Source organism: Arachis stenosperma, chromosome 5 (assembly GCF_014773155.1).
Source record: "Arachis stenosperma cultivar V10309 chromosome 5, arast.V10309.gnm1.PFL2, whole genome shotgun sequence".
Taxonomy (NCBI): domain Eukaryota; kingdom Viridiplantae; phylum Streptophyta; class Magnoliopsida; order Fabales; family Fabaceae; genus Arachis; species Arachis stenosperma.
The window spans coordinates 120,065,009-120,091,340 of NC_080381.1; the positions used below are offsets into that span (position 1 = coordinate 120,065,009).

Consider the following 26,332-nt stretch of genomic DNA (forward strand, 5'->3'; position numbering starts at 1 on the left):
CAGATTAGGACGATTGCCGCATCTTCAGGTTTGAAATAGCTTTCTTTTTATTTTTTTTCCCTTTTTTTTTAATTTGAAAATTCTCAGTGTTTCAATGGAAAATGTTAAAAGAATATATACCATATAATTTGTCATAGAATATATTTCTATTTGCATGCTGATCAACTGAAATTTCTGTATACTTGTCTTGTAACTTGTAGGATTCTGTTACTGTGGTGGGATATCCACTTGGAGGAGACACAATTTCAGTGACAAAGGGAGTTGTATCTCGCATTGAGGTTTGATATATTGAACATAAAATTACCATTTTTATATGCCGTAAAATCAATAAAAGTGCTTTACTCTATGGTTTTAGTGCTCAGTTATTGAAAAAACCTGTAATCAGGTCACATCATATGCTCATGGATCGCCTGATTTGTTGGGTATTCAAATTGATGCTGCAATAAATCCTGGTCAGTAGATCTTATAGTTGTTTGATTGTTTCACCTCCTCTCCAGCAAAAAAATTCTCCAGCCTCTTATTATTCTAAGAACTGTTGGAAAAACAACTTCCTCTTATATGGAACTATGTGCATTGATTTAATAGCCATCGTTTACAACTTTTGATTTTAGGCAACAACGGTGGCCCAGCATTCAATGACCAAGGGGAGTGCATTGGTGTGGCATTTCAGGTATATTTTTTTACGGTCTTCTGTTAACAGACTTGTATATGCCTAAACCAACAACAACAACAAAACACAAGTTATTGAAAATGAAAGTTGACATGGTATTAAGGGAAGGGAAACAATGAAAAACTGACGCAGGCGTCTAGTGAGTCTGATTTTGTAATTTTTGTTGCATACGCCCGGAGTTGGGGTTCATATGCATTGTTTCAAGTAATATGGTGTTTGAAATTCTTCAATTCTTAAATTCATGCTTGATGTTTAGAATCCTTCAATACTGTGGTTGCAATGTTTCACTCCTAGAGATGATTGGACTTAATGATCGATTTTGTATCTTTAACATGCTGAATCATACTGGAGCCTTTTTTAATAACTAAGCTGCATATTTGGTCATAAAAATTATTTTGCTGGAAATCTGAATTTCATTTAAAGGTTTGGTGTTGGTTAATGCATATTTTGTATAGCATCAAGCTTTGTTTGCTGTGTGTGCAGAGCATCGAGCTCCTCCGTGGCTTAATGGCGCCCACTAGCAGTGACATTCTGTGTGACATTGGCTGCATCATTGGCAGCAAGATTAGGCCCAATTCCAATGGCTGCATTCCAAACTTGTCTTCAGGTCTGGTTGACATCCTCCCTTCTAGCTGATGGTTTAGCTATTGCTGTACAGGTACTGCCAATATACCATATATTATTATTAGTTACTTATTATAGAAACTTAAAGCACATATATATTTACAAAAAAATTGAAAGGAGTATCTAATAATAAGTTTGGTTGGGTGACAGGCAATTCTAGCATGTGCCTTTGCTGAGAAAAATTTTGACAAAGTAACGGCTGAAGGATCAAAAAGAGAGGAAAAAGCAGGAAATTATGACTCATAATGCTCAATTGCATGCTGCAGTATCCGTGGCAGGCATAGCTGCTGCCGTTGCGGCCATTGCAGCTTCAATAGAGTGTACATTGTAGAATCAATAGAGTCTACATAGCAGCCATAAGAAAGTGTACATAGCTGCCATAAAGTTCTACACTTATCATATGAGTGGTCTCTAGCTTAGCTTGCATTGTTCAAGAAATTTTAGAAAATTCTAAGGATACTACTCTACTAATGTTTGTGAGACATGAATGTAATTTTCACTCCATATGGATGTACAAGTGTATATTATTGAATAAGTAGAGTTATATGCAAAGAGATATTATATAGATAATCTATTATTCATATACCTCAAAGAAGAAAAAAATAATATATAATTTATTTGAGTTGAGATGAGTTTTTTTTATATTTATTTTGTATGAAAACAAGTTTTGCAATTAGAAAAATAAAAAAAATTATATTTTACCTTATTGACGGATTTATAGACGGATTTTCTGTCTGTAATCAGAACGTGGGATGATTTTCCAAAGTTCAAATTACAGACGAAAAATCTGTCTGTAATTACAGACGGAAAATCTGTCTGAAAATCCGTCTATAATTACAGACAGAAAATCCGTCGGAAAATTCGTCTGTAATTACAGACGGAAAATCCGTCTGAAAATCCGTCTGTAATTACAGACGGAAAATCCACCGGAAAGTTCGTCGCCTTTGGAAAATGGATAGAAAATTTACAGAGGAAAAATCCGTCGGTAACTGGTAAAAATCCGTCTGTAATTTTTCGACGGAAAAAAAATCCGTCGGTAAATAATTTCCGACGGGGCTTTTACAGAGGGACAAAATCCGTCGGTAACCAAAAATCCGTCTGTAATAAAGATCGAATCCGTCTGTAAATCTGTCTGTATTAATCCATTTTCTAGTTGTGTTGACCCAATTCAAGTAAAACACACTACACTTTAAAATACTCACCTAAATCTTAATATTAGAATAACTATACACACACCTAATGAATTAAACATCCAATATATACATTATTCATATTATTTAATATTTTTATTGTCTACTTATACTTTTCTTAAAATAAAAAGCTTGGTGGGTTTTACAATGTTCACCGTAATGTTAACCATTGATCAAATAAGAAAGAAAAAAAAAAAAACCAATTTATTAAGTTCAAATGCACTCACTTTATACACGTTCATCCAATGATTCAGCAAAATATTGAGAAGTCTTAATAAAATGTGTGTTGACAAGTTAGTTCTTAATTCTATCATTTTGATAAAACTTTTCGTATTTTTACTTTATCATTCGATGAACATGCAATGAATAATTGAAAATTTTAATGGAATGAATTTGATAATAATAAAAATCATATGTATATACGTATTTGATAAAAATATGTATGGTATGTAAATTAAAATAAAAAAACATTTAATTGTACAGTGGAATTTGATATTAAGACAAAAATGTTAAATTATAAGGTAATTTTTCACACATATAATTAAACAATCAAAGCTATAGTAACCAAATTGATCAAACCCTTTAACAATTATATTATCATATAATAATCAACAATCCATGTAAGATAAACAACATTTTGAAAATCAAACCTTGTTATATGCGTAATCAAATATTTCTAACCGATATAACCAAATTCTTTACCTATATATATATATATTGAAAATCAGACAAAATCTTATACCAACACAAAATAACCCAAGTGATCCAATAATGAAAGGTTTATATATAACGTATGAAAGGTTTAATTAACTGATTAGTAGACGTACCAAAATATTCGATTATTATGATTGCAATATTTGACTGAAAATATATCTGATTAGTAGTTGTAAGTTAAATTGTTACTTTTGGAAAGTTTGATTCTAAATTTATATCTAGTTCGTAATTTTTTGTAAATTGTACGGCTACTATGTATTTTTATATATACGTGATTAATTGATGATTAATTTTTTAATTTATACAGGATGATTGTAAATAGGAGTGGAATCGGGCCTGTCAGATTACCCAACATGGACTCATGACTCATCAGCTCATTTGAGTCTGGTTCGACTTAGTTCTTTTTATTAAACAAATTAAGTTCGAATTTTTCGTAAAGTTTATTAGTTAAAAGGTAAATATATACTTAAATAAGTTTTTAAAAAATTTTGCGTTGTACATTTTTGTCTCTAAAAAAAAATTATTATACTAATGTCTCTAAACTTTACAAAATTAGGACAAAAAATTTTTTACTTTAGTCAGATTCGTTTTTATTTGAACAAATAACTCATAAAAAATGTGACAAAAAAACTTATATATTTTACTTTTGTAAAGTTTAAGGATCTCTATATAATAAAATTTTTTTAAAAACCAAAACGTTTAATATAAAATTTCTTAAAAGCCTATTTAAATATATACTCTTAAAAAATTTATGTCATATAGTCTTTTATTTTTGGTCGTGTATGCTATAATCTTTAAAAAAAGTCTATAAAATTTATTGGACTAATTCGTTAAAATATTATTTCTCTAAAAATAAATTATTTTTAATTTGAATTTTTAACTATTTACTCATAATAAAACAAAAAAAATTCAATAATCAAACTAATAATCAAGATTGTAAACTTTTTTTTATTTATGTTTATGAATTTTAGATATAATTATGATATGAGATTAACAATTGATATATAATTATAAGTTATAAATTCTAGAATGTATTTAGTATCAATTTATATTTTTTAAATTTGTTTTGAGTTATATTTCACAAAGCAGAATTTTTAATTAGGTTCATGGACTTGTTGAATTTAAATAGACTCATCAAAATATGAAAAAAGAAATGAAAGATAACACACTTAAACTTAAATTATATATTTACAACATAAATAAGACTTGTTTAAATTAAAATTTGGATCGATTTTCACCCCTAATTAATAAAGCAAGTCAATATTTCTCATAATGGAAAAGTTTTCAATATTCATTGTATTGTTCTTATAATCTCGTGCAAAATTTGGCCTGTGAAATAGGAGAAAGTGTGACAAACAAACAACTTAACAACAATTCAACTAACTATTTGCACTTTATAATTTTTAGTTTAAGAACTTGTTTAATTGGAATGAAATAAAACAAGAAAATAAGAAATAATTCTCTATTAATATTAAAACATAAATATAAATAAAGAAATATTTGATTAAATTCAAATTATATATATATATATATATATATATATATATATATATGAATGAAAATTAGGGGTGTCCATGGATCGGATCCGATCCGCATATCCGCGGTATTTATCCGAATCCGATCCGAAAATGGCGGATATAGATCCGATCCGCAAGACTTTCGGATCGGATCGGGTCTGCACACTAATCGGATCGGATTGCGGATTTTGTGTTGGTATCGCATATCCGATCCTCATATCCGCGTATCCGCAAAAATAAAGAAATAAATAAGTAAATATTCTTTTTATGTTTTATTTCAACTAATAATGATCATGTATGTTATATTATTTTAATTTATTATTTAAGAAAAGTATGTTTAATATTATTTTAAAAGTAAAAATATTTAAAAGAATAGAAAAAATGAATTTTATTGATATTTTTTTAATAAAAATAAGCTTTTAAAAATATTTTTGTGTTTTGCGGATATATCCGATATCCGATCCGATCTGATCCGCACATTTGCAGATCGGATCGGATCGGATCCAACCCTAAAAACTGCGGATATCGGATTCGATCCGATCCGATAATTTTAATGCGGATCGGATCGAAATTTTGGCCATATCCGATCCGATCCGATCCGCGGATACCCTAATGAAAATTTCATTGAAGATGCCGAACACAAATGTGGGAGGGAAATAAGAGCCGCTGCAAGCAGCCCACGTTGAACACACAACAAAAACCACAATCAAGTCCCAAAAAAAAAATCTAAAATGACTTTGAAATTTTTTATTGTATAAATTTATAGTGCTATTCATTCCAAAAAATCCATTTGTACCCTTTTATTTTTTTTACAATAATTAAATAACGTTTGATTTTTAAGAGCTATCAAATCCCCTTAAAATCTTCAACAAAAATTGCTAGCACTACTCTAAGTAAACTAAGCAAACAAAGTGATATAATTATTTTTCCCTAACAAGTTTTAAATATTTACTTTAGTTAACATATTTTTTATTTTCCAGTAGTCATCATATGCGCCGCTAAAAAATACAAGTCAATATAATAGCAGTTGATGTTAAAAAATTAATGAGAAAAAAAAAACCACATTCTTGTTGAGAGAAACTTAAAAGTGAAAAAAAAAAAAACTCCACTGCTGTTAGATATATTCTTGTGAAAAAGTGAAAAAATCTAGATCATCCTATGATAATCAGATGAAAATCTAGATATTCTAAACCAAAAGCTTTTCGTACAATATTTTCTACTACTAATCCTGATCTTGAGTTTTTGCAGATATGGCATCTTTTACTCAGAAAGCACTTCAATTTTCACATTAGAAGCAAGCCATGTTGGGTGAGTTAGGTGCCTTGCACAATACTCAAACGATGAGATATAGTCACACCTCCCTCTAATAGCATCATAATTGGCTCAAATTGGGTAGTTGTAATAAAAAAGAGTCCACTAGCAAATGTTACTACTAGATACAAAACTCTTTTAGTAGATTTTACTGAGGTTTTTAGTCCAATGATAAAATCAACAATAATTTACGTATTTCTAACCTTAGTTATCTTATATAAGTGACTAATTCTTCGATATAATTTCAAAAATGTCTTTTTAATGGCAAATTGAATAAGGTTGTATATATATTTGAAATAACCTCTTGATTTTTGTAATGGAAATTTTGATCAAGTTGTAAATTAAATAGAGCAATTTATGGTTTAATAGTTTATTAATGGGCACTAATATGTTTGTTAATTTATTTTTTTATAAATTGGAAATTATAATAATAAATAAGGTTAATTAATAATTAAAGTATTAATTTCTTTACTTTTAAAATGTCTTTCATAGAAATAAATATAGCTGAGTAGAAAAATCATACATGCTATATGCATTCCACAAAATTTTTTTTTTTTTTTTTACAAGAGAAGTTTTGTGGAAAAAAAAAAGCAGAAAAAGGACATACATTAAAACTAGAACATACAAGTTGAGCAAATAGAGATGCTTCTTTTACTTTACATGGAATCTGACGCTGTGCAACTATACAAGGTCTAGGATCACTATCACAAAATCTCGTACAAGTTCTAGAAGCTCTTTATTGATTCTACCATAAACGAGTATATTATGATGATTATGATAATGTATGTGGCACATGTTGGAGCAAATTAATAATTAAATTGTGGTGTGCTATATATATAGGAATTATTAGCTAGGATAGGTCCCAAGCTTTGCCACCTTTCATGTTGAATTTCTTGAGCCTTCCGAAGAACATGACAAGAATAAGGATGAACTTGCCTTTGTTGCTCCATTTCCCAGAAAATCCAACCCATAAATCTTTGCAACTACCATTCGCTTTCAATTGCCTTGCGCAGCTATATCCCATTGAGAAACCTACGTTCCCATATGCACTGCACCATTCCAAACATTTTTTAATACTTGTTAATTAGTATTTAATTTGTAAAAATATATATAAACACTAATTTTCTCTGATATTATTTAAGTTACGTAAACATTTAATTTCCCCTGTGTTTTATAAACTGTGTTACAATGGTCTTCTTTATACTTTTGTATAGGCATGACAAGATAATAAATAAGTAATAGGGAACTCATTTTTAATTAGTTAATATTAATTAATGTATTATTGTAAAAAAAATAATTTTAATTTTAATTTTTTTTATAAATTTTTAGTGTTTAAAATTATGATTTAAGGTCTAAAATTTTGAATTTAGAATTTAAAATTTAGAATAAAAAAAATTAACTATCCAGTTGAACTAGAAAATTTATATTATTATCCTCAAATTTAACAAGAGGCTAGTGTAATATTTACTCAATTTTTTGTATTTTATATTTTGTTCATTATGTTATTTTCAACTTCTCTCAATATAATTTTAAGTACAATAAATAATTAATCTAAAAATTAAGAATTAGTAACTGATTTATTAAATAAATATATTTTAGTAAACAAATTTATAATCAATATTAAATTTTTTAATAGTGTGCAAATGATTAAAATGACAAATATTATACTATAATCCAAATAAAGTGCAAAAATGGGTTGTTCAGGATAACCTAACATAACCATTTAAAATTGATTAGATAATATAAACAAAATAAAGGAATTCAATAAAAAAAATATTAATAGTTGAGAAAGAATATATATATATATAAGTGAAGAGAGAAATTAAAGAAATTAAAGTGGCATGCCTGATGACTTCTATGGTGATATTGAAAACATTAAAGTTGAGAGGATCCTCTCTGAGGCTTTTGTTCTCAGTGATGCAAATCAAAATAATGAAAATAACCAAATATGAAAGTTGAGAGAACACAAGGCACTCCACTAGGCTTCTTTTGTCTTTCTTGGCATCATTTTCGGTTTCGTGGTCCATTATGGGCAAGAATGTTGTGTATGGTGGAAGGTACCTGTTACACATAACAATCTATCAATATCAAATTATTATTATTATAAGTTTAATTAACCTGAAAAAAACCCCTCCACATGTTCATAGTTTTATATATTTCTTGATTCTTGAAAAGCCAATTAACATTGCATTATCAATTTTGATTTTTTAAAAAAACAAATCATGAAGACTGAAGAGTGAGATTTTCAAGATAATTTATAAAATTCCCACTGCCTTAATTTCACAAACTGAATATTGACCATTTTAATAAATTTATGTGCGTATGGTCAATAATCATATCTTAAGTAAGCTCCTTTAGATATATTCTAATACTGAGTAGTCACCGAATCTAAAAATATATTCCAATTCCAATTCCACATAAGTGGGAGGATAGAATTTATGCAAAACAATCAATAGAGAAAATAAAAGGAATATATCCATAATATTTTTGCTCTCATATGCTTTCACCAAAAAAAGAAAAAGAAAAAAGAATGGAAAAAAAAGGCTCTATAATGGAATCAAGTGTGGAATATTGCTAAGTGCAGTAAAAAGGAAGCTAAGGTTATAGAATCTTGTTGATTAGCAGACAATAATAATTTACTAGGGATATCTGGTCTGGTCAATAATCTTGTTGATGAAGAAAGCTAAGAAACCCTTGAATATTCTTCATTTGTCCTAAGGAGAAACCTAATAATATGATATATGCATTATATTAATTATTTAAGTATTTAACATCATCTCCTCTATATGTATATATCTTTAATAAACAGATTATTTAATGTTTAAGTTTTTGTATCAAACTAGCAAAGAAATCCAAGAAAACTAAAAGAAAAATGAAATAATTAAACCTATTGAGCTGTGGGCATGAATATTAGTATAATTAAGGACATATATCTGAGGCAATGCTGAGATCACTTAATTTTGTTTCTAGAAAATCTAACTCAATTTCCACACATTATATTAGCATTGGGTAAGAGAAAAATTAGGTGGCAAGTAACTAATCATGTAATTATTTGCAATTTAAAGGGGGGGAAAAAAGGTATAAGTTTTTCTCATTAATTTCACGTCCAATCAAGCAATATATAATTAATGTCAATAGAAAACACATATAATGAATACTACTATTCTAATGTTATCTCTCTGCATAGGGAAGAAAGGGTAGTGCTTTCATTTCAATGACTCAGTGTGACTTATCTTGTAACACCAATATGTTTTGTTTTTTTTTATTATTATTATTATTATTGTTATAAAAAAACTCTAATAGAATCGTTAGAATGAGACTAAATTATTGGTTAGAATATAATAATTTTAAAAATTATGTATTTATCATCAGTATTAAACAAAGGAACTCAATAAATATGTTTTCCCTCGGAAACATGATACTACCATTTTTTCAACTTACTTTTTGGTGGAATACTAAGTATTATTAAAGGGGCAATATGAAAAAAAGGCACGAGAAACAGAAAATATAATACAAATTTTGCATAATTTTGATAAATATGTTAGTTTTTGTCTATATAAGAAATGAGTTTATACAATATAGGCCAAAATTATTGTTTTTAATTAATAAGTTAAGCTTTTGAAAATATCAATCCATTGGATTCGGTTCGTGTAGAAGATAATTTAGTTAGGTACTCAATCTATCAATATATAATAATATAGTTTAAACACCAATGGTAATATATAAGCTAAAAAAAGCATGTGTTCTAGACTCTTAGAGATATAATAAATTAATAAGCTCATTGTATGGAGTATAGTTATTATTGGATTCTTGATCAATATAGTGTTTACTTATTACTGAATCATATACGAATTCCAGTGTAAATAAAGTTCAGATAAAATTCAATGATAAATGAAATAGTATGTTGATATATATATGAATCACATCTATGATGGTAATTATTATATTATATATTCATATAAAAAATATTTGAGAAATAATAAAATATTAGTTTAAAATAGGTTTAATTATTCTATTGGTCTTTATAATTTTGCAAAATTTTCAATTAAGTTTTTATACTTTTTTTTCTTTTAATTGGATCCCTACACTATTTTTTTTTTCAATTAGGCCCCTCTTAACAATAATTGGCTTAATTTTATAAGAATCTAACTAAAAAAAATTGGTGTATGAACTTAATTAAAAGGAAAAAAGTATAAGAATCTAATTAAAAAAAAATGATGTAAGAACTCAATTAAAAGAAAAAATATATAGAAATCTAGTTAAAAATTTTACAAAACTACAAGGAACAACAGAATAATTAAACCTTTAAAATACATTAAAATTATTTTATTTTATATATCTTAATTATAGTTAAAATAATTAAATAATATTAAATATAATAAATATATAATTATAAATATTATATAATTATAGATATTAAATTAAATAAGATAATTTTATATTATTATCTCCTTCAATAGTCTTATAATGTTATATTTAGTAAGTTCATCTTAAAATAGAAATAGGGGTGGCAACGGGGCGGGTAGGGGCGGGTTTTAGCTCTACCCAATCCCGCCCCGCTCAACAAAAACTCACATCGAATCCGCTCCGCTTCTACCTGCGGGTAGTAAAATGTTAAACCCTAACCCGTCCCTGCGGGTACCCGCTCCGCCCCTACCCGCCCCAATAATTATTAAATCCAAAAAATAAAATAAAATTTTAAAAATTATATAACCATTATTTACATTCATAACATAAATTAAAGTAAAAATTTAAATATGATACAATATTATTAATCATTTTATTAATTATTTTATATATATTACATATATTATATATTAATATATATATATATATATATATATATATATATATATATATATTATATATCTATTATATATACTGGGGCAAGTAGGGACGGGTTTAACCTAAACCCGACCTCGCCCCGCCACGCCCAAAAATCCAGCCCGCTAAAACCCGCCCCGAACGGGTAGAGGCGGGATGGGTACCTGCGGGTTCGGGTAGTGTTGCCACCTCTAAATAGAAATACAAAGACATTGAGTTAAAAATAAATAGACTTATTTAATTTACATTTATCTTATTTTAATTTTTTTTCTCGCAACACCTCTGAATTTTTTTATATGAAAAAGTTAATATATAAATTCATAAGGCCTTAATAATTTATGAAAAGAAATAGACTTACATCATGACGACGAATAGGACCAATATGGCTGAAGAGATGGTAGAGAGGTCAAAAACAGATTCACCAGAATGTCTAGCATTTGTGATTTGAAACAAAGACGCAACAAATTTCTGATAAGGATTCAAACCATCCATGATTTGTGTTCCCCACTCCATGGAACAAAAAATCACAAATTGAATTATATTGAACCCCAAAACGGTAGCAACAAGTAGCCAAGAATGAAGGGCAGGTAGCAAATGACCATAACCTATTTCCTTTGAATTCCTAAGCAAGTATGAAAATTCCTCTCTTTTGGTGATTTTCTCAAGAACCCAAATCACAAACCTCAAGCATGGTGCATATAAGGTGTTACCAAGAAGGATATATGGGAGAATAATAAGAAGAAGGCCTGAATTCTTCTTGAAAACTATCATATTTTCATTTGTGGGGACATAGCCACAACTTGCAAAAGTTGAAACTATGGTGAATAAAGAAAATGTTAGGGTTTTGATACCTTTTTCTCTAAGTACTTGCCTTGCACTAGGTATGAAGCTCATGTACATAGAAACTAAGAAAGTGCCAACAAATTGAAGCACCAAAAAGTAACCTAAAACTACATGACTCAAATACTTAAGGGAGTTAGACCTAAGTAGCATATCTTTATTGTTATTATAGGAGACTATTGTGCCACTTGGAACATTGTTGTTATTATTATTATTGATACCATTGACATCATTGATTTGTTTATGGTCTTGTGATGTGTGATGATTAGGAATAGAAACTAAGCCAAGCTCAATTTGATCATTGACCACTTTTATTGGAAGACTATTTTTCATAGAAGTGGATGAATTATTACAATTTTTATTATTATTGAACCTAGTAAAAATAAGTTCTAATAAGGAAGTGAAAACCTCACCACCAACAAACATAAGAAAGGTCATGAGAATGAGTTGTGAGTTAGAGAAAACTTCCATTTCTACCGCCGTCATGCTAGACACAGTAGAGGAAGAGACAGAAGTATAAAAAAGGTCAAAATCATTGGGCTTAATATGAGTTCTTGTCTTTGATATCTTGAGACCCAAGTAACCAAAAAGAGAAAGGATCATGAAATAACAAAGTTGAATGAAAAATGAGCTGAAGTTGAGGTGAAAATAAAGGCTACTACAAAGATGTTGTAGCTTCCTACCAAACAAGGAAAAGTTCATCATTTTGTGTTTCTTCAAATTGAAGGTGGGAACTTTTGGATGGCAACTTGGAGTGGGAATTGAAGGAATTTATAAAGGCATTGGGGAAGGAGCAATGGTATGTGTGCTTTCCTGTTCATGATGTGGGGCTCTCCAATTCCATTGTTGGTAGCAAGTGATAGGCCTTTAAAAAGAAGAAGCATATTGTAAACATGCAAGTATATAATAAATTCCTAATTCCTCATGGAATAAAAAAAAAAAACAAAATCTTAATAAACATCATAAATGTGCATCTTAGTGCAAAACTGTAATGTTGACATGCTTACAATGCTTATACACAAGGGATGGGGAGAGAAATTTATCTTATAAGTTAAGAGTTTTTTTTTTAATTTATCTTATATTAGAATCAATTTTTTTATGGTAATAAAAATCAAATTCAAGATATTTTGATGGTAGAGATTATGATATTATGTTATAAAATTACTTATTTTAAATGTCTTAAAATTTTAATTAAAGCTGTTAAGTAAAAGTACATAAATAATTATATATTTAATAATTTTTTAAATAAAGTTTTACATTTAAGTCATAACCCTAACTAAGTTTAACCAAATATTTTAAATTCACGCACGCAAGTTTTATTATCGTCGTTTCTTCTTTTCTTTTTTCATTATCTTTTTCTTTCGCTATCGTCATCATCAACAACACCAACATTTTGCTAACATATTTATTGGTTCTGATTTTTTCTGGTGCGATCATTAAATAATTTTGGTTCATTTCTTAGTTTAATTGAGGTTCATTTGAATTCAGAAATGAATTTAATGTGTTTTTTTTATGATTGAATCTTTTTGACCGCTTGTCTAAATCTGAACTAATTTCGGTTTATTTGTGTGTTAATTGAGCTTTATTTGATATTGCTGATAAGTATTGACCAAATTTTTTATTTTTTAAATAATTTTTATTCATTTCTTAGTTTAATTGAGATTTATTTGGATCCAGAATAAAATTCGATGTATTTTTGTTGATAATTGAGTCTTTTTCTATTGCTTGTTCAAATCTAAACTAATTTCGGTTCATTTAGATTCAAAAATGAATTCGATATATTTTGTTGATGATGAAGTCTTTTTTACTGCTTTTATAAATTTAAAAATGGCTTAAAATAGCTTAAAATGCCCTTTATTCTATGCAAAATAATTTTAAAAAAATGGCTTAAAAAATGTTAAGAGTACTATAAAAGTTTGTAATATTTTAGTAATTTAGGTAAATATTGGTTATAATTATATTTTTTAATTTTTAAATTATTATTGACTATGTAGAGTATTTCTTTAATATCCTAAGTCATTAGGACATTACAAATTTTTATAGTACTTCTAATATCTTTTTAGCCATTTTTTAAAATTATTTTGTATAGAATAAAATATTTTTTTTGGTATAATTTAAATAAATTTATTAAAAAAATTTTCATTAGCTATTAAAAATGGACAAAAGAGTATTGTATGAAATTCGAATTGATAGCTCATTAATATTTTAAAGAAGTCTCGTAATTAAATATTTTGTTAGCTTTTTTTTAATGCATAAAATAAAATATATATTTTTTTAATTTTTAAATTATTAATTTTTTTAATCAATTATTAATTTTTTAATAAAAGAATGAGCAGAATTAAATCATGAGTAATTCAAATCTGGCCAATTCAAATTACTATGTGCAGCGTGTGTGAGTGTAATTCGAATCACCCTGATTCGAATTACTGTGGGTGTAATTCGAATAAGGTTGATTCGAATTATAGTATGTCTGCGTGTGTGAGTAATTCGAATCACATTGATTCGAATTACATGTAATTCTAGCTCGAAACATACTGATTCGAACTATATAGTAATGTATATTGGTGGATTTATGAACCAATTTTTTGTTTGACTGATTTGTGTAAAATTTCATTCTCTTTGGCTTATTACAGTGTTTTGCCCATAGTTTAGTGTATAAATAGAAATGGTGCATGTTTGTCAATTCTAAAAATCAAAATTTAATATAAATAGAAATGCTAGGAAGTAGGAAGATATTGAATGTATTTCCATTATTTATCACACATATAACATTTTATGACTTGTGAATTTGATCTTATTTTTCTTTTTTTTAAATAATTAAAATATGTAATTAATTAATAATAACTGCATTTTTATATACAGATAGTATAATATTTAGTGTATAAATAGTAATTTTAAATTTTATATATTTATATTTTTAATAATTAATACTTTATATATGATAAATTGATCAATTCAATCGTTAAATTATATTATATCATTTTAATAATTAGGTTTATCAAATTTTATAAAGTTTGAATATCAATAAATTTGTGATTTAATACTACAAGAGAAATAGAATTTAGCAACAGTTTTTATAGGAATTTGTTGCGATTTTAAACCGCCACGAAATGAATTATCAATATTTTAAGAAGCTTTGCCATATGGAAGGTGTAATAAGTAATAAGTAATAACCGATCATATTTATATCAAGAATAATACCCTAAATAAGTCCCCAGAAAATTTACCATCCGATAGTTTCGCTCCTCACAAAATTTAACTAAGTTTTCGACCCTGAAGTTTTCAGATATCCACCAGATACGTCCCCAAAATCGTTTGATCCGGTTAAAGTGGTGACGTGTTAGGTTAACTGCGACATGTCACCTCCAGGACATTTTGGTCCCCATCCACGCTGGACAAAACGACGTCGTATTGGAACCAGGGAGCAAAACGACGTCGTTTCGGGGAGGACAAATTTGTCCCCACTTAGATAGAGAATGCAAACGGCTCCATTTGTCCCCCCACATAAAAACAGCGCCGTTTGCATTCTCTGTCTAATAAAAATCTGCGTTGCATCATCAGTGATGACTATTCATACTCAATTACAACAAATCTTTTCAATTTATTCAAATTTTAACTTTAATAATATATATAAGATCGAAGGATAGGAAGTGGCTGGATATATATAGCATTTTAATAATGTCATTTACATTTTCAATATATATATTAGATATAACTATTTATATATTTTGTTATCAGTTTTAAATTAAAAAATCATAATATAATATTAAAATTTTTATAACTAATTAATAAAAAAATATAAATATTTTTTTAATATATAACTAGACACTCACGAAAATTCAAGTAGAATGTGAGTAACATTAATACATGAAACAAAAGCACCATCAACACTTCTACAATTCTCAAAACTAATAAATTCTAACATTCTATAACCAAATTAAAACAAAAAAAAAATGATACCGTTAACAATCTTGTTATAAAATTACTCATTCCAAAAATTTAACCTAATAAAAAAAGATAATATAAATTATTATATTTCTAACACATCCCTTTAAATAAGAGCTTTGTATAAGACTTTTTTTCTTTTGTTTTTATTTGTTGGGATTCACCAAGAATCGAATTCTAAACCTTTCAAATATAAAACTCATCATGAAATCACTCATCTAAAAAATTTAAACTAATAAAAAAAACATAAATCATTATACATCTAATAATTCTTTAATACCTCTAAAAAACCTCCATTGAACATTAAGGTGGTGCAAGCACAAGGACAATGATAGCAAAGGCCTAAAAGGGAAATGCAATATGCAATGATAATAATAATGCATGTCGCTTTCCTCTTTACGCTGCATTATGGCCCAATCATAAGTCATAACCATTTCAACCTCTGCTTATTTTTATATATATAAACCGCTCATCCTCTCACCGATTGTCATATAGCAAAATGTATAGATAATATACATTAATGTAAATAGTAAAATTAAATATTTGTATATGTTTTAGTCTATAAAAAAACATAGTTATTACCAGGCCTGACAATGAACTCAGTTAGTTAATATAATGGATTATTGGATCAGTTACTCAATCAACATATATCACTACTAGTTCGTTGAACCGTACAAAGTGATGAATTTAATTAAATAAATATATAAAATAAAATTATTTAATATTTATGGACTATAATATATAAAATTAGAAAATATTAATGAAAATATACCATGTGTATGCAATATAGGTTATTTATAATTAAATCTTAATGTGAGATTTCACAATAAAATTCATAAATAAAGTTAATCCTCTTTCAAAACCCTGCTCGGGAAAGTTAGTAAGATGTTACGTTGAGTACTAATAACGAAATACGAAAGCGATGGCCAAATGATGATTAGATTATATTATCCAAAGGATCTAATGTAAAGTTAATGACCTAATTTAATATATCGAAATAAAAAATCAGTCATTAAATTAATTAACAGTATAAAATATATATTAAAAATAAATTAAATAATATATATTTATTATATATAATAATTAATTTGATAGTTGATTTTTAATATGTATCTAATATTTTTTATTTAGCTTTTATTCTGATGATCGATTATTTCAGCTTCTTATTTATGAATATAATTTATATATTTATCGGATTTCGATCCTCTACATTTTTATATTTTTATTATAGATTTTGATTTAAATTCCTCTAGCCATTATTAAATAAAAAATTTGCACACCACATCAATTCTAATCCTACATTTTTTAAATTTTGTTCTATTTGTTTCAATATATCGGTAAAAAATTGAAAATAAATATTTATTTCTAATATTAAGATAAATTTATTTTCTAATAATATTTTTAATTAATTTTAAATATTAAATCATAATTAATTACATGCATGTATATATATATATATATATATATATATATATATATATATAAGAGTAATTACATTTATTTATATAATACATATGTTATATATTACTTGTTCCAATATTGGTAACATTCTGCGAGATGTATAGAGTTATCATTTCACTTCGGCTTCATGTTTTACGAAAAAAATTTCAGACAATAATGACTCACATTCTCAACGAGCTATACATCAGAAAAATGCTACCAAAATTAAAACACGACTATCAAAGTATATCTAGTACTAATCTTTTAAACTTCTACAAAACTGTACATATAGTTACCCATGTTAACACCTAACTAAATTTTCTTATACCTAAAACTTGTTTTCTCTAATTACCAGGTTAAATTTGCTTTTGGACATAAACATAACTAGAAGCACCATTTTGTAAGGCACATAATGATTGACTAACTTACTTTAAGCTGTTGAATCAGCTTCCCTAGGCAAAATACCTTATCTTAGTTTTTTTTTTTTAATTTAGAGTTTTCTTTAACTTATAGACTAATTAAAAACTAATTTACTGCGAATCTAAATTCTGTTTAAAGATATGTCATTAATCAATAGATTGTTACATATACAAAATAAAATTTAAATTTATAATATTTGCCTAAACAAACAAATAACCAAATTATTCAACCAATACAAATTAATTAAATGTTTTATATTAGTTAACTAGAATTTAGAGCCATAATCTGATCTCTTGCATCTAAACATTTTATCATTTTCACATATTATAAACACTATTCCAACTCCATATCCTCCGCAATGTACGCATTAAATAAAAAAAATAAGGTATTATTTTGATACTCAATATTTAGATCAAGTTCTAATTTAATTTATGATATTTTAAATATTTTATTTCAGTTTTAAAATATTTCAAATATCCTATTTCAATTTTAAATGTTTTAAACATGTTAAATATTATCCTATCATTAACTTTAATACAAAATTCGCATATTAAAAAACCAATAACATTTTATTTTAGTTTGTAAATAAAATCAATTCACCAACAATCATCATATAAATCCTTTTCTTTTGATTTGGAGTGTTGATGATTGATGGTTATGATGATTTAGAGTTTTGTACGAGAAGCAAATTAAAAAAAAATATATTATAAAAAATTTTGGTTATATTTATTTAATGCACAAAAAAATATATAACTTAACTAATAATATTGTAACGTCCACATTACTCATTCTGTTAATTATTCGTGTCAAACTTAATGGTAGAACAATATGAAACTTATTTAATTTTTTTTAAAATAGAAATAAAATATTTAAAATATTATATATTAAATTAAAATTTAATTTAAATATGAGAGATTAAAATAATATTTTATCTAAAAAATTATACTTTTTTTATTATTTTTTTCCTTCTAAAATTGGACTCCTTTTATTTAAAATAAAAGAATATATATATGTAACTATCTAATTAATATACTTTTCAAATCAATCATATCATATATATACACAAAATATTAAATATTGTATAAAATATATTTTAAAAATAAATTAAATAATATATATAATTATATATATATAAATACATAATAATTAATTTAATAGCTGTATATAACATTTTTATTCTCTGAATACATATGTGTAATGCACTTATATGAATTTGTGAGGAAGAAAATTGATTTCTTTTTTCCCACCACATCTAGTTACCTAAAAGGGCTGCAAGTTGGAGTGTCACCTCACTCATAAAAAAAAAAACATATGTGTGTGAAAATGTGTCATGATATACTGTAATGGATAGTTTTATACCTATATTATATTATATATTTTGACTGTTCATTATTTATCTAGCCATATAGGTCTCTAGAATCAAGAGACTAGGTACGTATACGTAGGAAGACATAGAGCACTTAATATTTTATTTTAATCTGGAGTTAGGTAAATGTTAGTGTTAAACTGTTGCAAATGGGGGGAGGGGGTGTCAACGCCAATTCTCCATATTGATTGGGACTTAGGATAACAATTGGGCCCTCCTAAACCCAACCGTATTTGAGTATTTTAAATTAAATAGTATTTTTTTTAAATCTATTTCATACCTACAACAACTTATTGATAAACGATAAGCTTTTAAATAGAATTTAGTATTATGATAGAATAATCTTTGATTTGTCGAATTAAAAAATACAATAAAAAAATATGTTAATATTTTAGTAGCTACATGCACATATCATTATAATTTATAAATGTATAACTTAGTGCATGTGTGCACATTTTGTGATGAGTAAACAATGTTCCCATGAAAGATGAAATTCCACTCTCTTGAGAACGTGTATGGTCCACCTAATTAATTACCAATACACCTTCCAACCACACCTATTTATATTTTACTACTCTGTCTGCTTCTGCCGAAATTTGATCTTCTACGTGGCCGCTATTTTCCAAATTTTCTTGTTATGATTCTAGCCTTCTAGGAACAATAAAGAAGATTAATTGAGCTTAGATTTATTTTTCTCAACTTTTTATCATGTGTTTAATTTAGTCCATAAATTTAAAAATTGTACAAATTGATACACTGATACATTAAGGATAATATAAATTAGCAAAATATTTGAAATTAATATTTTTTATCTGATGGTTTCAGTGGCTAAGAGAAAGGGGGTTGAATCTTAGCCCCCTTTTTCGAAGCTACTATTTGCTGATCTTCAGAAGAGACTTTTCTGTTTTTGCTCGTCACTGGACACGAGCAACTCAGTTTTGTCTCGTCCCTTGTCACGAGACTTTTTGTTTTATCTCGTCACTTGACACGAGATAATTCTGGCTGTTGCTCCTGAGTAGTAGAAAACAGAAATGGAGTAGAAGGAGAAGAAGATTGCACCAAGATATATCCTGGTTCGGCTGCTAAGTGCAGTGCAGCCTACATCCAGTCTCCATCACAAACATGATGGAATTTCACTATAATCAATCTGATTACAACTTGTAAAGTGTTAACCCAACTTACAAGAGGATTCCCACAGAATCATGATACACAACAAAGATGTACAAAGGAACTCTAAGACATCAATGGCTTTTCTTTTAATTTTGCACTCTTTGCCTTTTTCCGCTCTATGGCTTTTTCATTACAAACCTCACTGTTTGCCTTTTACCATGAGACTCAAGACATGACAAAATTAAACAGAAAAACACTAAACAGAATACATTGAAGGAGAAGAGAAATCTGTTAGCTCAGGTAGCTCTGAGAACTCTGTGCCTTGCACTCTCAAATTTTCTCCTTTCTTCAAACAGTGGTTGTTCCCCCTTTTTAAAGAAGAGGAAAGCCTCCACACTTGAAGCCAAAACTGAACCAACTTCTTCCTCCTTCAACAATCACAGAACCGGTTCGGCCACTCAGAGAGAGAAGAGATAACCATGCATTAACCAACATGCAATTACCTCTAGTCCTTTCTTGATCATCAACCTTCATCAATCCGGGCTCTCCATCCTTGGCTTCCTCTCCAAGATGGATTTCTGGCCCTTGATGCCTCATGATGATGATGACTTCATCTGCTTCAATCCCTGCCTTCAACCATCACTTCGCCACTCTAGCTACTCCCTGTGGTGGTTGAGCAGAATCAAAGACAAGCCATGCTTCAAGAATCTCCTCTAGCTGGCCGAATCTTCTTCTTCCATTTTTGAGCATGAAAGGCTCAAGATAGCTTCACCAAAACTAACCACATTTGGTAAGCATCTTAGCCACAGCTCATCTTTCTTTTGGTATGTTTTTTTGCCATCATTAGCTTGATGGTCTTGATGCATGCTACTCTTTCCTTTTCTTCGTTGAAGAGCACGGCGTCCATGGTTTACTGGACAAGGACCAAAGAGAAAAGAAGAAAGAGATGAGAGAGAAATAAAGAATCTGAAAGAAAAGCAATACAAAGTGGTTGATCAAATTAATTAGGCATAGCTTGCTTTTACTTCCCTATTGAGTGGTGTGTAAGTCATAATAACCATCAATCACATCAGCTGAATTTTTCTCTCTCATGTTCCCCATGCATTAATTAACAATGTAATAGATTTGAAATCCATCACATGGTTAACACCTTGGTTCCGTTGGAAGCACTTGGCTTTCATTTTTCCTTTTGTTTCGGACCAAGAATGGAAACATTCATCATTTGTGAGACTTGGGCTTGTAGTGTTGAAATTAAAAGCTGGCCCAATTAGTAAGCATTTGCTTTCCTGATAAGTTGTGTAGCGGATCAAGCATAGGAAGCAAACAAGAAAGCATTTGTTTGGGCTTGCAACATTAACATTTATTCTGGCCCAATTATAACTAGTTTTTAAACACAAAGCTGAATTAATAATGCAACAGTTGGGCTTTGTTAATTTTTTTTTGTTTCGGCCCAACAAAATCTGCACAACAAAATTATTGTAATCAGCACATTAATCAAAATTAGCTTAATAATTTTGCTGTTAATAATGTTTGATCATCATCAATTTGGTTTAGAGTTTTCCAAACTCATCAATCTCCCCCTTGATGACAAACATTATTAAAATTGAAATGGAAAGAAATTAAAAGATTGAGTAAGGAATACTCCCTTTGATTTTGAATTTCTCCCCCTTTCAAAATGTCACATGGCTCCCCCTTAATATATGCTATTTTACCAAGGGAAGCATAGACCTGTAACATTTAAATCAAGCTTCAAGTAACAATGTTATTTAGCAAATTTTATAATGCTAAATTGCTTGATTTATGAGCAGTTTTAATTGATAATCAAAACTCATTTGATATCATAAACTGATTTACTGCTCAAACTATTTTATACAACATAAATCTATCCAAATATTTTTCAAAAATTTCTTGTTTAGGACATCAGAGCAAAACAATATGATGAAAAATATTTGAAGAACAAAACAAGGCAGTTTTGATATGTTACACAATTAAAGGAACTGCCAAAAATAGATTTTTAAACCAACAAGTTTATCAATGATGAATCAATCAGCCAGGCATCAAAATAAATCAATCATTATAAACCAAATGCCAAATAAACTAATCATGATAAACTACAACATGCAGTTCAAACAGTAATGATCATAGTAAAACTGATGCATTAACAACATGCATGCATTCTTTGAACAAGGGTAATCATGAATTTTCAAACTGAAAATTTCAACCCCTGTTGCCCTGTTTTTCCAGCCCCTGTTTCGTTCCAATTTCAATTTTGGAACCTAAATTTCCATTCTTTGAACAAGGGTAATCATGAATTTTCAAACTAAAAATTTCAACCCCTGTTGCCCTGTTTTTCCAGCCCCTGTTTCGTTCCAATTTCAATTTTGGAACCTAAATTTCCTCCCCCTTTTGTCATCAACCTGCACAAACCATGATTAAAATAACAAAATATTTAAGATAAAGTAGTAAGAGTATATCACAGTATCGATATAATCGATTCGAAGTTCAAACATGAACCAAATAACACCAGAATTCACATAAGACATCAGATAGATTGTACTCCTGATTCAGAATCAGCATTCTTGTTACCATCTCCTTCTCCCTTTATGATTGAAACCTTATCCTCAACATCTTCATTTGTTAGATCAATTCTAAAATATTCAAAGATGCAGGTGAGAAACATCCCATATGGAAGATTAGGCCTTTTTGAACTCTTGACAGATTTCCACATGTGCCTTATCATAAGGTATGCAAATGATATTTGAGATGAAGTAACGAGAGCAAAAAGGACAAGAAAGTCAGACACTGTTATCCGATGGCGTGAACCACTTTGTGGTATGAGAACATGAGATATGATCTTATAAAGAAGAATTGTCTTATCTGGACCAAGTTCTTTGAGAGCTGGTGCCGTACCATCCATTTTGGAGAGACCTTCGCAGGTGTGATTTAAAGCCATCTGGTAGGTGATTCCAACCTGTAAATCCCATTTCTTAGACATGAATGCTCTCGGTCCTTCTTCTTTGTAACCTAGAGCCATTCCAATGGTTCCAGTATCAAGAGTGATATGACTCTTCTTCACATATGAGTGGATTGTGCCATCAATAAGTCTCATGTTGGCGTAGAACTCACGGACTAAACATGGGTAAACTGGCTTCCGGATGTGAAGCAGAGGGGTCCATTGAAGATCATCAAACAGAGAGGAGATATTGATCCCTTTGTTGGAGAGTGAGTCTAGGCTGACTAGATAAGTAGCACAGAGATCGCGTTCTTTCAGAACTTCATTGTGAAATTCATGGGAAGCACATGAGTCGAACCTAGATGGATCATAGTGAGAATGTGGCTTATGAAACCTTTTCTTGAAATCCCATGACTCCAAATTTGCTGGTTCCTTGGTGTCATTCAAAGCAATGCCTTTAAACTTCTGAGTGCTCTTTTCGGGTGTGTCTTTTTTGTTCATGATAATGAGATTGAAAGGGTAGAGAATGAGAGAGTGAATTGAACCGAATTGTGTGAGAGAAGATGGATGGAATAAATGTAGAATGAAAGGAGAATATGAGATAGTTAATGCACAAGGTGGGTAATTAATGACCAGGGTGGTTTCCAAAAGTTTGAAAAGATGGTTTCCTTATATCAAGGAATTAGTTGAAAAAGAGGGATTTGATTTGACCTATGCTTCTTCCAAAAGATATGATAAGACAATCAAGAGATTTTGTGGATATATTTTTCAAACAAAATGGGAAACTATCAAAAATGTTATGGTGGGGTCATGAAATTTGGTGGGGCCCATAAAATTTGAATTCTGCGTTCCCTCCCCCTTGACCACAGCTCTTCCATTATGCTATTATTTTTTTTATCTCGTCCAAACCTACGAGCAAAACAAAACAGAGTCACAAATTCACAGATTTTCAATGAAACTCAAATCAAACATTCCCAAACTTTTTCTCAAGGTGCAGAATCTGTCTTCACAGAGAGGTTTTGTAAAAATATCAGCAATTTGGTCTTCAGATTTTACAAATTGAATATCAATAGTACCCTTTTGCACATGTTCCCTAATAAAGTGATATTTTATCTCAATGTGCTTAGTTCTTGAGTGCAGAACAGGATTTTTTGAAATGTTTATAGCACTCATATTATCACAAAATAAGGGTATACTATTGATTTTTAATTTGTAATCTTCTAATTGTGTTTTTAACCAAATTAATTGTGAGCAACAAGCAGATGCAGAAACATATTCGGCTTCAGCAGTGGATAGAGCCACTGTGGCTTGTTTCTTGCTTGACCACATGTTGAGTGAGTTTCCAAGGAAACAACACATGCCGGAAGTGCTCCTCCTATCCACCCGATCTCCCGCATAATCTGCATCACAAAACCCTACTGCACAAAAGTCATCAGATTTAGGATACCATAATCCATAATTACAAGTTCCCTTAATGTATCTAATGATGCGTTTAACAGCCGTAAGGTGGGATTCTTTTGGATGAGATTGAAACCTTGAACATACACCCACACTTTGGACTATATCCGGTCTAGAGGAGGTAAGGTACATGAGTGAACCTATCATTCCTCTATACCTTGTTTCGTCCACATCTTGGCCATCATCATCTTTTTCAAGTTTAGTATTGGGATGCATAGGAGTGCCCATTGATTTGGAATTTTCTAGGCCAAACTTTTTGATAAGTTCTTTTGCATATTTTCCTTGATGAATAAAAATACCACTAGGAGTTTGCTTAATTTGGAGGCCAAGAAAGAAAGTAAGCTCTCCCATTAAACTCATCTCAAACTCACTAGTCATGAGTTTTCCAAACTCTTCACACAAGGAAACATTGGCCGAACCAAATATAATGTCATCAACATAAACTTGAACAAGAAGGATATCATCATTAGATGTTTTAATGAATAAGGTAGTGTCAGTGGTTCCCCTTTGAAAATGATTTTCCAACAAAAAGGCACTAAGCCTCTCATACCAAGCTCTTGGAGCTTGTCTAAGACCATAAAGAGCCTTGGTTAATTTAAAAACATGATTTGGAAATTCTTTATGTTCAAAACCGGGGGGTTGAGCCACATACACTTCCCTATCAATAAAACCATTAAGGAAAGCACACTTAACATCCATTTGAAACATTTTGAAACCCTTATGGGCAGCATAGGCAAGAAGCAACCTAATTGCTTCCATTCTAGCTACCGGAGCAAAAGACTCATCAAAATCAATACCCTCTTCTTGATCGTAACCTTGGGCTACTAATCTAGCCTTGTTACGAACAACTTGTCCATCCTCACCAAGTTTATTTTTAAACACCCACTTAGTACCCGTTACCTTCTTACCATCCGGATGAGGTACCAATGTCCAAACCTTATTCTTATCAAATTGAGCAAGCTCCTCTTGCATTGCTTTGACCCATGATGGATCCTCAAGAGCTTGTTTGACATTGTTGGGCTCTATTTGTGACAAGAGAGCAAGATTGCTAGGTTCGGTTGGCCTTTTGGTGGATGATCTTGTTGTTATTCCTTGAGAGGGATCACCAATGATGAAATCATGGGGGTAACCCCTCATGGATTTCCATTCTCTAGGCTTTCGGACAGGTGTAGAGTTTTGATGAACTTCTGGTGGTCTTACTGTTTCAGTTTCTCGTCTCTGCTCAGGAGACAAATTGGAAGTTTCTCCTTCAATCTGACGAGACAAAATTGGACTGACAGATTCTTCATTTTCAACAGTTTTGGAATTTTCTTTACTCGTTCCATCCTCTTCACAATCTGAATCATTTTCCTTCACAATACTGGGAATTAAGTTAGAATCACAGAAGGTAACATGTATGGATTCCTCTATTGTCCTATGTTCTTTGAGATAAATTCTATAGGCCTTGCTTATGGTGGAATATCCAACAAACATTCCTTCATAGGATTTTGGATCAAACTTTCCAAGATTTTCTTTATTATTAAGCACAAAGCATTTACATCCAAAAACATGAAAATACTTAAGATTGGGAGGGGTTCCTTTCCATAGCTCATAAGGAGTTTTCTTTAACCCTTTTCTAATGATTGTTCTATTCAAAATATAACATGCTGTGTTCACAGCTTCAGCCCATAAAAATTTGGGAATTTCATTATCACATAGCATGGCCCTTGTCATTTCTTGAAGGCTACGATTCCTTCTTTCAACCACCCCATTTTGTTGGGGGGTTCTAGGGCATGAGAAATTGTGAGAAATCCCTAAGTCATCACAGAATTTTTCAAAATCTTGATTTTCAAATTCTCTTCCATGATCACTTCTCAAATGGGCAATTTTCAAATCTTTTTCATTTTGAATTTTCTTACAAAGGGTGGAGAAGGCATAAAATGCATCATTCTTATGAGCAAGGAAAAGTAC

At 29.4% G+C, this 26,332-nt stretch overlaps 1 protein-coding gene across 1 annotated transcript; it reads right to left on the minus strand.

Moving 5' to 3' along the window:
• Positions 1-6,588: 6,588 nt before the first annotated feature.
• On the minus strand, positions 6,589-12,491 carry LOC130982760 (sodium transporter HKT1-like). The gene is made up of 3 exons (XM_057906843.1): positions 11,209-12,491; positions 7,872-8,087; positions 6,589-7,075 (listed from the first exon to the last, which is right to left on the minus strand). Exons 1-3 carry the CDS (start codon positions 12,393-12,395, stop codon positions 6,877-6,879), a joined length of 1,602 nt encoding a protein of 533 aa, XP_057762826.1. The 5' UTR covers positions 12,396-12,491; the 3' UTR covers positions 6,589-6,876.
• Between the last annotated feature and the right edge of the window lie 13,841 nt (positions 12,492-26,332).